Genomic DNA, 16,453 nt, shown 5'->3' with positions numbered 1-16,453 from the left:
TTTAAAAGCCACCTATATTCCCACTACCATAATACCCACTATGTTTGTGCCCTGCCTTCTAGACTTGAAGCATCTTCATTCTAGAGCTGAGGAGACAGAGGCGTGGAAAGGAGTGCATTGACCCAACCCGCCTGTGAGACCGTCAGCAGACCCTTCAGTTGAGACCAGAACCCACGTCTTCGGGTGAGCAAAGCCGCTTCCATGACTCTGCTGTATGTAAGGCTGAGGGCGTGATGGTTAAGGTGCGTCCTATGCACTAAGCTGTCCTTAAAACTAACCTCCTTATTAAGAAGTCATAAAATGTTCCCCTCTCTCTCACTCACATACACAAAACGGATGGTCAAAAAAGGGAAGAAGGAAATCTAAACTGTAGATTTTAACATACCAAACATAAAAACGTCAACTGAATCCTGCAGAAGCACACCAAGTAAATTTCAACATAAGAAGTAAGAGATTCCTTTTTACTAAAAGAAGACACCCTTAAGGGGCACACAAAGGAATGTGTTGGAAAGGTCACTCATTCAGAACAAAGTGTGCTGACTGCAGAGTGGTGAGAAAAGACACCTTTAGAAGGTAGCACTCATGCATTAACACAGCTCATGAGCATGGAGCTGAAGAATATTGTGTACCTTCTGGTTCCACCAGGAAGGAACTGGGGGAAATCCGGTCCCTCTACCTTTCCTCTGTGTACCCACCAGCTCTTAGAGATGCCGGTGCAAAGATCTCCGAAGGGGTGAGACGCCGCCCCGCGTGCGTACTGACCTTTCCTCCCGCTCCCGCTTCTGTCTCCGAGCGTGGCGATCCATCACGCTGGTCTTAGTCCTCGTCTTCTTCCAGGAGTAGTAAAATTTCACCAGACTGGCTATAGATTTATCAGGAAGCTAAACGCAAAAAATGAGGTGGTTTAGATTTAAAGCTAATCTTTAAAAATCAAATGTGTGTAGATATATTTCGTAAGGATCACTCTCACGTATTCAGAAATGTCCTAAGTCACAGCCATTTTTCTCTGAATTCGCAAAAGAACTCTGGTCGATACATTTTCAAATTACTGAAGTTTGACTGTAAGTGAAACTTAGCCCATGAAAGACTGCAGTCAGCTTAAGATGAATCAGAGTTTTCACACGACTACAGCTTCTAACATAACTTCTAGGTTATTTTTTAAAAATTCATTTTAGCACTAATGTAACCGTCAGTAAGCTTTCACAGTAGGAGCCCACCAAATACCTTTCTGGAAGTGACAGGTCAGCAAAACTCCCCAGGGAGACAGGGGCCCCATGACGTTTGGCCTCACCCACCATCAGAGACCCTTTCTATCAGAACACTCTGGGGGGACTTCCCTGATGGCACAGTGGTTAAGAATCCACCTGCCAATGCAGGGCACATGGGTTCGAGCCCTGGTCCAGGAAGATCCCACATGCCGCGGAGCAACTAAGCCTGCGCACTGCAACTACTGAGCCCACGCGCTGCAACTACTGAGCTCACGTGCTGCAACTACTGAGGCCTGCGCACCTAGAGCCCGTGCTCCACAACAAGAGAAGCCACTGCAAAATGAGAAGCCCGCGCACTGCAACGAAGAGTAGCCCCTGCTAGCCGCAACTAGAGAAAGCCTGCGCGCAGCAATGAAGACCCAATGAAGCCAAAAAAAAAAAAAAAAAAAAAAAACACTCTGGGTCGTCCCGACAAGAAAGCTGGGGTGGGGTGGGGTGGGGGTGGCTGAGGCACAACTATTAAGCTGGGAGGTGCTGGGGGATATTTCGCTCTTGTAGTGTGAAGCCTCTCACCCACCCAGCAGCTTGCAGTGAGCCGCTTTATTAATAACGGGAACACTCGTGCTCGAGGATGACAGCCCTACCCCTCAGGTACACTGCGGGGCGGGGAGGCGGGCACACAGTGAACGGTCTCACCTACTCACCATTTGTTGGATTCTATGAAAAGTTTTCCCGTGAAAACTAAAGGCTTGCTCAAATAAGACTTTATCTTCCACAGTCCACTCATCTGGGAAGGGGGTAAAGTTGGGCAAATCAGCCAATGATTTTTCAATATTATGCTTATGCCAAAAGAGCATCCCAAGAGCCTAGAAAAACAGCATCAGTGAAATTTTTAGACCAACAACATGACTGACATGACTGAAACATTAAAGTGGAAATGAGGCTAGCACAAGAAGAACAAGTATTTCTTCATACCCAGACAAATTCACAAATGGCGAACTCACATACACTGCTAAGTGGCAGACGCTGATCTGCGCCCTTTTGTACACTAACTCATTTGTCTCAAGCCCTAGGAGATAAGTTCCATTATTCTCAATCCTCAAGTTGGAATATGGAGGCCCTGAGAAATTCAGTAACTTGCCAATGGTCACAGCTAGTAAACAGCAGAAGCAGTGGGACTCTGGAATCTGTGCTCATACAGGGTCACACTCTAAAGCCACTGGATATGAAGGAGAAAGTAACTCAAAAAGCACACAATTGTTTGTTATCCTTTTGCCAAAAAATTTCAAATATAAAGAGTTTTTTCCAGCTCAGAAAGGAAAAAAAATACAAATGGGTAAGGAACAAATTAGAAACAAGAGGATTCAGGAATACTTTCCAAAGAAAAACTCCCTGTATGTCAATTTTAAAGTGGAAATGATCATACTTTTGAAGACCAAAATCCTTAAAAATTCATACAAGTGTAATCAGCAATCACCCAATAATAATTACACTTTCTAAATAGAAAAAAAATCGATGATTTTCTGAGCAGCTTTGTGAAGTTCATAAGTAGGGTTTGGAGAAAGAGAAGCATACACTTCTTGCTTTGAAAGATTCTCAAACTACCTTATTGTAATTGGCTTTCCTGACAGTTCTACCAGGGTAGAATAACTAAAAGTAAGGCCAAGGCTAAAAGAAAGCGTCCAAGTCTATATAACCAAAATCAGTGGTATCCTCAGGCATTAGGGTAAATGAAAAATTTTGGTAATTTACAGGCTGTAAAATCTAGATCAATACAAAGGAAAGCACTAATCCAACTTAATGTGATTACCTAAAAGAATCGTCATTAGAAATAAGGCTGAAATAAGATATCATCACACTTTGGGAGAAAAATTAATCTTGTGGATTTCTCATTAATTGGCTCCAAACAATTTTTTAAAAACCTTAGTCAAATTTTACAATCAGAAAGTGATTCAAAGCAATTAATATTAAAAGAGTTTTGAGTAGGTTTGAGTGTGACACCATGAGTCAGGAAAAAAACCATCACACAACCACAAGAATGACAAACAAATCACGTATTCAAATACAAAAGCGTTATGCCCAGGTATCCAGCACCTAAGAGCCACCGCTGCCCTAAACAGTGCAGACTGGCAGGAACATACACACGCTCTTCCAATCAAAGGGTCTTCTACCACTCATCACAAGCAGTAAAAAAGGGGACCAGAGCCTTGTATAATACTGTTAGTGACTACAAAAAAACGGCTAATGAGGAAACAATGCTACCCAACACATAGGACAAAACAAAATTAACAGGTCAGCTATAAACCCCATTTTTAACAACAGAAGAAAACCATGCCATTACCTGTTCCATGTTGTACCCATGCTTCTCTTTGGCAATGGCAATGTATTCATCCACTGAAAAACAAGACAAGAGGCCGGTGAACAAACTGAGGGACCGGGCACAGTCTGTGGGCACCAGAATTGATATTGATGTATATATATTTCAGGCCGGCCATGCACAAGCATAAAAACAAAGACTAGACAGGAACAAAATAGAGCTGTATAATATGATCTCATTATGGATCTTACATATATAAATCCCACAGAGAAATGGCTGAAAAAATACTCACAGTACTTATTTCTGGATGGTGAGATTATGATTCTGTTTTTGTTTTTTTTTTTAAACAAGGTTCTACTTAAATTTTCTATGATAAATATTACTTTGGTACTTTGAAAAATAATTATTTAGAAATAAAAAGAAATATTAAATGGGGGTTTGCTTTTAAGTCTCAGCTGAGGTTGAAGAACAAGCAGCCCACTTTTATGTTAAAAAAAATCTAAGAGATAAATTACATGCACCAACGCCTAGTATTTGCTCTCAAACTCCAAAACAAGGTGGCTAATGCCAGCTTTCAAGCACTAAGGAAACACCAAGGAAAACTAACAGACTCAAACTTCAGAAGCTGCCACCCCCAGTGACAAATCTACTTCCTCTCTACACTTTCTAGTCTTTCTTCCAGAAAAATAAGAGACTACTAATCAACAGCACTTCTTTATTCATGTATGACTTTTCTTTATAAACTACAAAAATAATACAAGCTCAAAAAGGGAAAATCAAGTAGCACAGAATTGTATGAAACAAACACTAAATCCTACTAGCCCCTATTGCCCTTCCCTCAAAACTCACTCTCCAGGTGCAATGACCAAACTTAGAGTTGAGAAAATAGGCTGAGTGTTACAGCAGACACCTAATAAAAGTCAGTGCTTCTAAGTTTCAGAATGCTATTCAATTCTATCACAACCATCCTTCCTAATTTTGGTGTAACTGACAACTAATTAGGAAAAAGAAATCAATTTTGAAAAAGAATTCAAACTCATTAGCATATATTCTAATATAAGGGGAAAATTTTTTCCACTGACAAGAGTCAATTTAATTCAAACAGTAACTACATATAGTGAATGCATTTCAATATTAAGGCACTAATTTTCTATTTTCTTTTTTACATCTAAAATACTCACAAACTGACTGGTTACTCCACTCAGAAGAGAGTAAAATTCCAATTTACCTGAGAGTCAGTGAATGATAAAGGCCCTTGTTTGTCCCAAAAGGTGATTTTTATTTTTTTAAAATATTCATTCATTCATTCATTCATTCATTTATTTATTTTGTTATGCCGGGTCTTAGGCACGTGGGCTCCTTAGTTGCAGCCGGTGGGCTCCTTAGTTGCTGCCGGTGTGCTCCTTAGTTGTGGCATGCAAACTCTTAGTTGCGGCATGCATGTGGGATCTAGTTCCCTGACCAGGGATTGAACCTGGACCCCCTGCATGGGGAGTGCGGAGTCTTAACCACTGTGCCACCAGGGAAGTCCCAAAACTGGTGATTTTTAAAACGGGGGCGGAAATATTCCGAAGTGTGTCCCTTGCTTTACTTCACAATAGGGTAGATTATGCCAAATAGGAGAAAAATGCTCAAAGGTTCTTAAAAAAAAGAAAAAAAGCCAACAAAAAGTAAGGCTGCAGAGCGGGCGGCTGTGCACCCCTGGCTGGAGAGGACTCTTCTGAGAGGCGCCTGGATGCTGCCAGCGGCACCCAGCGCCGGGGGCTGGGCCGCAGGTCAGAGGACAAAGACCAGGTCATGAGATGTGTGCAAGTCAAGAACACGTGAGAGGAAGAGAGAAAAACAATGTACAGGGAACTGAGGGTCAACCCTGGAGGTCTGCTTTAAGGGTTCCTTCTTTTAATAAATATTTAGTGAACAAACAATAAACGAACCTCAAACTTCTGCTATATAATCTCAACTCTGCGAGCATACAGGTTTCCAGACGCTGTTATTTACCTTAGCTGAGTAAGGAATGTGTGATGTGTGCACACATTCAGTCATGTGATCACCAGTCAGTCACATGATCTTTAAGCAAATAACGCACAGGCTGGACGCGATGCAGGAGGCCCTCGAGAGCCTGTCCTGCCCACAGCTCTTGCTCTCGGGGCAGAACCAGAATCTGCTACATCACTAACAGGGTCCACCAAATCTGTCCCCATTGTCTCTTACCAGATTTACCTTAAAAATTACAAGAGAAACAAAAGCATTCTTTAGATGCTTTTTCTATCTCCATCTGTTCTTTTGTTTTAACACAAAAATTAGCTGGTGGTAGGGCCAGGAAAACAGACTAACACAGTGGATTCCAGCTGCTGCAGCTAAGGGTAAATGTAACATTTGCCACGCTGTAAACAGCAAGGTGCTCTTATACGGTGGCTTTTCAAGTCACACATCTTTTAGGTTTTCTTGGAGACCACTCTGCAGACTCAAATCTAAAGCAAAGGAAGAACGCTATCATAGCTACTTAAGTAAAGTCACCTGGTATGTCTACCAGGCGCCTTGAAGGTGCGATGAAATAAGTTAATATATGGGGAGCCTTGCAACTTGTAAAAGAATTACCATCTGATACTCACTAGCAAAAATACAATTTTTCATTCTTTTCATTGCTCAATGTCCAATAAAGGTTAGACAAACATTTGCTGAATGAATGCTGGGGGACCTGTGATATGTACAATGTCAACATTTTCGGTTCTTTTCCTAGTAAGTTGAAAGGCAGCACGTATCATTAAAAAGCCTACAGATAACAAATGCTGGGAAGGGTGTGGAGAAAAGGGGACCCTCCTGCACTGCTGGTGGGAATGTAAACTGGTGCAGCCACTGTGGAAAACAGTATGGAGGTTCCTCAGAAAACTAAAAATAGAGCTACCGTATGATCCAGCAATCCCACTCCTGGGCATATATCTGGAAAAGATGCATGCACCCCAATATTCACAGCAGCACTATTTACAATAGCCAGGACATGGGAACAACCCAAGTGCTCATCAACAGATGACTGGCTTAAGAAGATGGGGTGTATTTATACAATGGAGTATTATTCAGCCATAGAAAAGAATGAAATATTGCCATTTGCAGCAACATGGATGGACCTAGAGATTATCATACTAAGTGAAGTAAGTTGGACAGAGAAAGACCAATATCTGACATCACGTATACATGGAATCTAAAAAATAATACAAATCAATTTATATACAAAACAGAAACAGACTCATGGTTATGGTTATTACCAAAGTGAAAGGGGGAGGGGCAGATAAATTAGGGGTATGGGAGTAACAGATCCAAACTACTATACATAAAATAGGCAACAAAGATTTACTGTGTAGCACAGGGGACCATAGTCAATATCTTGTAATAACCTTGTAATGGAAAATAATCTAAAAAAATAGATATGTAAAACACTGAATCACTTTGCTGTTCACCTGAAACTAACACAATATTGTAAATCAACTATACCTCAATTTAGAAAGAAAGGAAGGGAGGGAGGGAGGGAGGGAGGGGGAGAGGGAGGGAGAGAGAGAGAGAGAAAGGAAGGAAGGAAGGGAGGGAGGGAGAGAGAGAGAGAAAGAAAGGAGACAGAGAGAGAAAGAGAGAGAGAGAGAAAGAAAGAAAGAAAGAAAGAAAGAAAGAAAGAGAGAGAGAGAGAGAGAAAGAAAGAAAGAAAAAGAAAAAGAAAGAAAGAAAGAAAGAAAGAAAGAAAAGAAAGAAGGAAAGAAAGAAAGAAAAGGAAGGAAGGAAGGAGGAAAGGCAGCACAGGTTAGGTATGGGGTAAGAAAGACTCAGGTCAAATCTTGGCTCTGTCTCTTGATAAAATGAGTTCACAGCTAGTGGTGCCTGACGCATAGTAAGCACCATATTTGAGACTGTGTTACCCTTAGCAACTTCCTAAACCTTCGTAGGAAGTTGCTCTCACCCGTAAAGCTGGGTTATCACCTGACCGAAAACTACACCACAGCAGCAACTCCTCCTCTCCCCTCCTCCTCACAGAATGTTTCGGACTAGAGTTAATTCAGAATACAGCCATTGGCACAAACAATGCTGCGGACAGGGCTTGCCTCTTACTACCTTCCCACCCTGTAGAGCCCCCAGCCCTCGTTCCCTTTCGTCATCAGAGGGCATGGCCACCCACCACAGTTTCTGGACTCCCGATGCCCTCCCCGCCACCTGCCTGACACAGCCTGCCAGGAACTATGGGTAGGTCATGAAGAAAATGGAAAGTGTACGTTTTTCAAAACCTCCCGTGTGCTTTCCTTAAGCAAAAATGAGCTTTCAACCTAAGAAAACAAAATCCACTCCCAACTGCCCTGTCTGTGGACAAAAGATGAAACAGGAAGGGAAGCAAGAGAAGTACAAGCTGCCTGAGACAAAGAAAGCCGGGGTCCATGGGGTCATTTCCAACACTTTCTTTTATCTGGCAACAATAATCTGGACTTTGCCTCTAGAAGATTGAAGGTTAACCAGAGTCCATCCCAATCTGGGGCGAGGAGCCACTGCGGGCAGAGTCACTGAGTGAGCTGTGATCAGGACAGTCCAAGGTCCCTGGCCCGGGCATCTGCACCCACCAGCCTTCCCCAAGGCACATGGGACAGCACAGGCCAGAAGCACGTGTTTCTTGTGCAGCTTAGCTAACAGTCTAATCCGTCGTCAGCGGCAGAAGAATCAGACACAGAGTTAAGTGTACTCTGCTTTAAAAACAATTTTAAAAGAAATAATGCAATGTTTTTAAAAACTTGAAACTTCCTAAAGGAACCACCAGGGAGAACTGTCTCATCTTAAATTATGATGGATAAAGACACATGCACCACTCTGATCCTTTAAGAAGTACACAGACTATACAAACCACGGCTTCTTTTGACAAGACCTTACCATTATGGAAAGCATAGGTGAATGAATTATGTTTTGGGGGGTAACATCACTTAAAGGTAGAAGGTGTGAGGGACTTCCCTGGTTGTGCAGTGGTTAAGAATCCGCCTGCCAATGCAGGGGACATGGGTTCAAGCCCTAGTCTGGGAAGATCCCACATGCCGCGGAGCAACTAAGCCCGCAAGCCACAACTACTGAGCCTGTGCTCTAGAGCCCACGAGCCACAACTACTGAGCCCGTGCACCACACTACTGAAGTCCGTGTGCCTAGAGCCCGTGCTCCGCAACAAGAGAAGCCACCGCAATGAGAAGCCCACGCACTGCAACGAAGAGTAGCCCCCGCTCGCCACAACTAGAGAAAGCCCGCGCGCAGCGATGAAGACCCAATAAGGCCATAAATAAATAAATAAACAAATAAACGTATTTATTTTTAAAAAGGTAGAATGTGTGAGATTCATCAAAAAAATTTACAAAATTCGTAAAGCTTAGTCAAACATTTATTGAACTACCCTTACTATGTACTGAACACTGTACTAAATAGGCCAAAATACAAAAGAAAAATGATTTATTGCAGTAGCTTGAAACAACACGCAGGTGACAGAGGAGAACATAAATACATAAAGTAACAGTGTAGATGTAGGATAATGTGAGAACGCAAAATAATCAGTCAATAGTGATGGTGATGATGATAAATGAAGAAAAGCTTCCTAAAGATTCAACAGCTATACTGACTAATAGGAGTCACTAGCATTTGAGAATTTACTATGTTCGGGCCACTGTTCTGAGCTCTTTCCCAGGATTATCTTTTTAATCCTCTCCGATAATTCTATTATCACTCCCATTCACAAACGAAGAAACTGAGGCGCAGAGAAGTTAGATCGTTTGGGCAGGGTCACACAGCTGGTAAGTAGCAGTGCTAGGACTCGTGTACACCGAGTGTCTGGCCCCAGGACCCATGGCGTTACACCTCCGTTCACTATCCCATCTCTCGAGTAAGGGAGACGGGGGGAAGGGCACGCCACATAAGAACAGTCTCCATGGCAGAGAGAACTGAGCAAGGCACATGAACACCGTCTATTCAGTTTGAATGAAGTTAAGAAAACAGAACTGTGGCTGATGAAGGAAGGGACAGAAACTGAGCGTAACGGGCAAATGGCTGCCTCCTGCGAGGCTTCATTGGTTTCTATGTTCATCTTTTAACCCAATGACCTAAATGCTCCCAGTACCATTAGTAAGAGTCTCAAATTCAATTGCAAAAAGGGGAAGAATGCAGATGAAAACTGCCCCCTTAACCTTAACTCACCCTTCCCTCCCCCAGATACTGCAGCGATTCAGAATACCTTGTTTTCTTGCATAGTCTATGCAGAGCAAGAGGCTGACACCGTAAGGTGTGCTGAGGACAAAGCTACAGCCTTAATACAGCTTTTTAAAATTTTTACCATCATAACATTTACAGTAGCTTTAGGTGCTGCAAAGGAAATACGGTACCAATTTCTCTCTCGTAACTCAAAATGAGCATGCTAAGTTTTCTTCAAGAATATGATAACAAATATTGTGGCACCTCTTTTTATTATTAAATAAGAAATGAGTTATCACTGTAATTCGCTTAGAATCAAAATGAGCTTGAATCATTTAGGTAGAGCAACTATGCCACCTGGTGGGCACAGACATTACTACAGCTAATATTTCAGTATCCCTATGAATATCTTGAGGTGGGGATAGAGGGCTTAAGAAATAAGATAAGCCACAGAGTCTCAGCCAGAGCACAATGTAATGTAATGAACCAGTCCTTCCTAGTCAATAATGAAACACATCTTCTTCATGACAATGCTATTTCGTAATGTAGTTTTGTTAAAATCCCACTCTATAGAAAAAGCTCCTCCCACCCTCCAGCACCCCAGTAAATACTACAAAATCCAGCCCAGACTCATAGACAATCTGATCAAGTCGAAATAAGAAATATGAATACTCTACTAAGCCATACACATTGAAATTCAGCTTCTGGCGTCCGTTCCTACCTAATCCACCCAGAATCAACGTACACGACTCTGAACAAGTCCTACCCCTGCCTCTGTGCCAGTTTCCTCATCACGTAAGAATGGATTGACCGTTATGTCTTCCAGGGCTAACATTTTATGAGTAATTTTTAAAACATCTAAACGTTAAATTTAAACTTTTTTTGTGTGCTGCATTAAACATTTTTTCCAAGAAAAGGATAAGAGCATCCCTCCCCCTTTACTCTAGTATTCATACATTTGTGTATTCTCCAGAAAGGCATACGCAGAATCTCCCATATTTTAAAAACTGATCATCACTAGAATGAATGACATTTAGTTGTGACTAATCAAAACAATAACCACCTTTCTCCTTAAAGATGCCCAAAGTCTACGGTAAAGAGTAAGATCAATGCAGTGACACACCATCCTCTTACATCTCTTTCACACCAAGTCAACTTACTTGATGACTGAGTCCCTCACAGCAGGCAATTGTGCACTCAAAATAATCTTGTTTGCTCTCCTGTGCTTTGCTTTGTGCACATGAGCTGAAGGAAGGAACCATGCTCACAACAAGGTCTGCATCTCCCTCAATTAAGGCAACATTCCCTGACATTAAAAGAGGGGGAAAAAAAGACTAACACTTGTTTCACCTATAACCTCACAGCGGACTCTAGTGGAAAGAGCCCTGGACCATGAGTCAAAGTCCTTAGTTTCCATCAGGAACTTGCAGGCTAAGCCCATTTCATCACTTGTAAAATAGTAAGTATTCTATAAATACTTTGTATAAAAATACACATATATAAATATATATACACATATAAATGCTTTGTATACTTTGTATAAAAATAAAAAATAGAAGAGTTGAAATATACAAATGAAAAGTATTAAAATTAATTCCTTCATAAACATTTGTGAGATTCAACCAGAAGGAAGGGATGCAGTAGTTTACAACCACAGAATTAGTTTAGCAAGAGAACCTGCCCAGTCCTTGAACTCCATCCATCAGAGTTGCGCTCCAATTCAACAGCTCCTAATCCTGTCTGCTAAGAATCATCTGACAAACGTCTTTAAAATACTGACTCCTGGCCTCCACCCTGTTTTGTAAATGTATGTGTATACGCATGTATGTGTGTTCATGTTTATGTCTGTATATGTGTGTGTGCATGGATGTGTACGTATACTTTACGCATAGAGTTTTTAGTAAAGTATGATGTGCGTAGAGAGGAGCACTTATATAAGGGTACAGCGAGGTGAATTCTCAGAAAATGAATACACTCAGATCACGGAAAGAATCTAACACACTCTTGATGTTTTTGGTTTGTTTTTACAATGCTCCCAGGTGATTATGATGGGCCAGTTTTGAGAATCAATGAATTAGAGCATAAAGTTAATGTGTAAAGACCATTCCCTATTTTAATGTGATAAAAACCATCGCAATGAATACAAAATTTTAAGGTTTTGGCATTTAAAAGAATACGACAATATCAGAACCACAGAAATGAGAAGAAATGTTCCTGCTATATAAAATGAGGTTTTTTAATTCTGAGTTGTGAATTTCAATCATGCAAAAAAAACCCTCCTGCTTGTGGGGTTCTGAGCAGGGGAGGAAGGAGGTGGTCAGAAGAAGGGTTTTAAAGTCTGCAAATCCTAGTGACTCCTTATAACTTGTATACAAACCTCACTTCATAGGGACATTTGTCCTTTAACCCTGCCTCTTCCAACCTCTATATACAACGCTCCTCCCTCCAGTACAATCCATCTGTATACAAGACACTGGAAAGAGGGGTCCTAAAAGAGACTCAAGTGGCCAAGGGAAACTCAGAGGGAGGCTAGGTTACAGGAAGGTGACAAAAGGCTCTGCCCACCACAAACTTTAGACAAGTCCCTTCTCTGTGGGCCTGGTTTCTTCAGCTCTAAAAACAAAAGCTAGACTGCACAGCGGGATAGTGAGATCATGGGGGGCATGTCTGTTGGGAGGCGGAAGGTATTCCCACTGCCGATGCTTGAATCTTGTTGGGGAGGGGGAGCTTCTTTACCCACTAAAGAAATCTAAGCTTTCAAAGTAGGTTGCAGAACAGTGATATTTTATAATAAACTAATCTGTTTTACATTTAATTATTCCCCACTGATTCAATACATCTTTTAGGCCTACTGTGTGCCCGGTACTGCTTATATATCCATGATTAAAAAAAGAGAGTCTCTGCCTTCATAGAACTCACAGTCTGGCCAGAGAGAGAAATAATTACACAAGTAATTAACTCCAATTGTCATAAGTGTCAGAGAAAAAGAACTATGAATGCACTTAACTGGGAAACCTGATCTGCAGAATCCAGGATGGCTTTCTTTTCTGCTGGAAAAGGACATTATAAATTCCTGCTTACTCATATGTTATTTATAGTAGGGAAAAAATTGAAAACATATAAATGTCCAAGAATAGGGACATGGTTAAGTAAATTAAGCTATCTGATGGGATGTTATTCAGGACCAAACCTCAGTGTAACTTTTAATCATAGGAAAACTAAAATTGGAAAACTATTATATTAGTATGATCCATTTGTGCTTAAAATCAGAGTATACACAAGCTCAGAGAAAAGACATGAAAGCAAAATTTTAGTAGTGGTTATAGCCAATGTGACGAGATGAAGAAATTATAGGCTATTTTTAATAATAAAAACAAGCTTGTACGTACACTCGTGATTACTTTTCTGAACCATTTGAGAGTGTCATACAATATATGCTGAGTATTACTCTTAAATACTCAGCATATATTTTCTAAGAGTAGTGCTCTTATGTAACGACAGAACAGTAAATTTAACACTGAAACAATACTTTAATCTGTATTCCGATCTGGCCAACCGACCCAAAATGTGCTTTACACTTGCTAAAGAATTTTAAAGTAAATCCCAGTTATTTCATCCCTATATATATATATCAGTATTCATCTTTTTTAAAATGTGGGTATATTTTTTGCAGAACCATAATGTCATTATCACACCTAACAAAAATAGCAAAATTCCCTGGTATGAGAAACAAAGCCATACTCATTGGAGAGTCTAAAATGTAGAAGTCCAACAATAACAAACATGGGAGAGAACACTGAGCTAATAAGTTGTGTGTTTCACTGGTAGCAGTATAAACCAGCTTGACCACTTTGGAAAATAATTTGGCATTGATCTAAATATCTATATTCCAAATAGATATCAGAAATAAGTTAAAGAATGTTCCCAGTAGCAATAGTTGCAGTAATAAAAAACTGAGATGTCCATTGTGAACAGAAAGGATAAATAAATTACAACTTAACAAACTGAAAATTTTTAAGTTTAGAAGGATGAAGATGGACACACTGATATGATTGAAGGGTAAAGGAGGACTAACGGGGGCTTCCACTATCATTTATAAATTCAGCTCTTTGTCTCTTCTAGTAAGTTTTACACATTTTAGTTAACTCTAGAGCACTTAAAATAATAAAAATGATTTTTAAAAAGTAGTTTTCACGCCCTGAAAAACATCATTTTCATCACAAACTTCAAGCCCCCTGATAGCCATTTATTTATAAATGGCTGAAAACCAAGGCCAGTATTAGCTTACCTGACCCCTCCCTGCCTCACTCCGGTCCCAGACCTAACAGATGAGAATTCTAAGTACTCTCTTCCCTCTTGTCAACGCACTCATACCTTCCCAGGGCAGTTCCCCATCAGACTGTAAGCTACACGTGGGCAGACTTGTCAGATCGTTCGTTCTTATATTCCTCCAGGACTTGACACATAAACAGTCACTCGAATATTTACTGAGTAAATAAATGGACACCACAAGGTGAGTTGCAAAGAAGAAAATGTTAGAGGGCTCCAAGTGACCCAAGTTACAGAACAAATAGCCAAAAAGCCTATTTTCGCAAATCTCCATACAAAGGAGTGTCCACACCCCATCATTTTCTCATTGGGCAAGTATTTATCCACCACATGCCAACAGAGGATTGACAGAGAGCTGAACAAACATACCAAGTTCCTCTGCTCGTTCATTTTGGTATAGAGGAGGGACATAAAGTAAGTAATACTACGCCAGGTGATGACAAATGGAATGAAGGACACGAAGATAAGGCAGTAGTGGTCTCTGTCTCTACTTTGTAGTGTAGTCAAGAAGGGCCCCCTCCTAGTGACCAGGAGAAACTGAGGGAGAGAGCGCCATGTGGCCATTTGGGAGAAGAGTGATCCAGACAGAGGGAACGGAAGAGGCTCTGGACAGCGTGCTCGGGATGAGTTCCAGAGGGCAGAAGTGGGGTCAGACTACAGAGAGCCTCGTGGCAACTGTCAGGTCTTTTGACTTCAACCTGCAGTGAGTTAGAAAGTCCTGAATATAGACTCCCGACATTTTCTATATATTTCTATGAAAGTTTAGACATTTACTACATACCTGTGAAGATCTCACTCACCATATAATCTTGAAAACGTGTACTGAAGTCAAATGACTTAATGCAGAAACAACTTTTGCAAATACTGCAGGTCTAAGGAGGGTTCTCATTCCAAGAAAGCTAAAACTTATTTTAAAATCTCTAATTTGACTTGCCTTTTGACACAATTTTAAATTCTGTATGTCTATCATGTTATATGTGTTAATTTTTTTTCTTTAAAGTGAATAGTTCGGCCAGCCTGAAAAAAAAAAAAAGCCTTCCAGCGTCTTTGGCAGAGCTAATGGTTTCCATCTTTGTCTACTTTAACACTGAGACCAGTGCTTCTTCCCACTGTACCAGTTTCTCCTCATTTTTATAAAATAAAAACAAAGCGCAATCAATCACTTAAATACCTGCAAAAGCACTGATTATATATAACCTATACAATATGTAATGTATAAATGAGCAAAACCATCTGTTTTACTGATTCCCAATAGCCAAAAGTGACCTTGCTAACTTCTACGCCCAAGGCAACCGCAGCCGAGTCTAGGGTACCTGCTTCTTCAGGAAACTATCAACAGTGTGCAGGGCTGTGTACTGGCGTCCCCCCTCCAGCTCCAATTCACCTCTTTCAAGCCCTAACTTAAAAAAGAATCAAACAATAAAAAAATCATCCTCAGATTACTCCCTTTCTTAACCTGTCCTCTCTTCTAAAACTCCCTTCTAAGAATTCTCCCAGGCCACAGTTTTGTATTACATTTGACCATACATGCTTTGATAAACTTTTTGGTTTTCCTAAAAACAGTAAAGTGAAACAGACTGGGAATAAGATCTGGCCTAACTCTATATATATTTCAAAGAAGACAAGACTACCTACTAAAATAACCTCTTGAAATTTCTTGCAACTAACATGTCCACTTTGTTCTGCTAACCTTCAAGTGCTTCTGTACACAAAGCCCCAACCTTGGGTGGGTCTACGCATAAGGGTAGGGACCAGAGGGGAACATGAAGAGTGCACGGCACGGCACCCAGGGCGGCAGCATCCCACTGAGAGGAGACTGCCCTGAAGCCATTAGGGGCAAGCAAGGTGGATATCTAGGGTGCAGACCAAGTGGGACGAGGAGGGAGGACAGCGTGGGATAGGGTGGGGAGGGCATCCACAGGTGAGAGGAGAGGAAGGCATCCAGGTAGGAGGGCAGCAGGACACATCTCAACGGGGACTTGGGGAGCAGACCATCCAGGAGATGATATCCTATCACAGAAACAGAGTGCCTAGTAGGTATTGTCAATGAAAATGTGGGGAATAAACGGTGAAACAACGCAGATGACCTAGATGTAAGAAGTATGCTGTTTTAAAGGCACGTGAAGGCCACCTGGACCACCCACCTAACCCCACACTCCTCTCATCTCATTCCCTTTGAGCACTCCCAACATTGATGTTTTGACTTCCTAAGTCTCCATCAAGCCTCCCTTTAACAGCAATGGCCCAGAGAGGCATCAACATCTCTCCCTTGCAAGTGCACCAGCCGGTACCGCCTCTAGCCCCAGCTCTCCTCTAAACCACAGTGCCGTCAAGAGCTTTCTCATGTGCACAATCCTGCTTCTAGCTAAAAATCCCTCCAAAATCCTCATCCCTTTAAGAACTGGGC

General features: G+C 41.3%; 1 protein-coding gene across 2 annotated transcripts in view; it reads right to left on the bottom strand.

Annotated features, from left to right (window-relative positions):
• The window catches only part of RCOR1 (REST corepressor 1), a 119,214-nt gene that overhangs the window by 21,140 nt on the left and 81,621 nt on the right, over positions 1 to 16,453 (bottom strand). For both annotated transcript variants that reach the window (XM_057543887.1, XM_057543888.1), the window contains 3 exons: positions 3,550 to 3,602; positions 1,913 to 2,074; positions 763 to 881 (listed from right to left, as the gene is read on the bottom strand). In XM_057543887.1, the coding sequence (XP_057399870.1) occupies positions 763 to 881; positions 1,913 to 2,074; positions 3,550 to 3,602 (334 nt within the window). The remainder of the gene's footprint in view (positions 1 to 762; positions 882 to 1,912; positions 2,075 to 3,549; positions 3,603 to 16,453) is intronic.

This window comes from Balaenoptera acutorostrata, chromosome 3 (assembly GCF_949987535.1).
Source record: "Balaenoptera acutorostrata chromosome 3, mBalAcu1.1, whole genome shotgun sequence".
Lineage (NCBI taxonomy): Eukaryota > Metazoa > Chordata > Mammalia > Artiodactyla > Balaenopteridae > Balaenoptera > Balaenoptera acutorostrata.
Note: the sequence above shows the minus strand (reverse complement) of the source record. Positions and strands in the feature narration are given on the sequence as shown.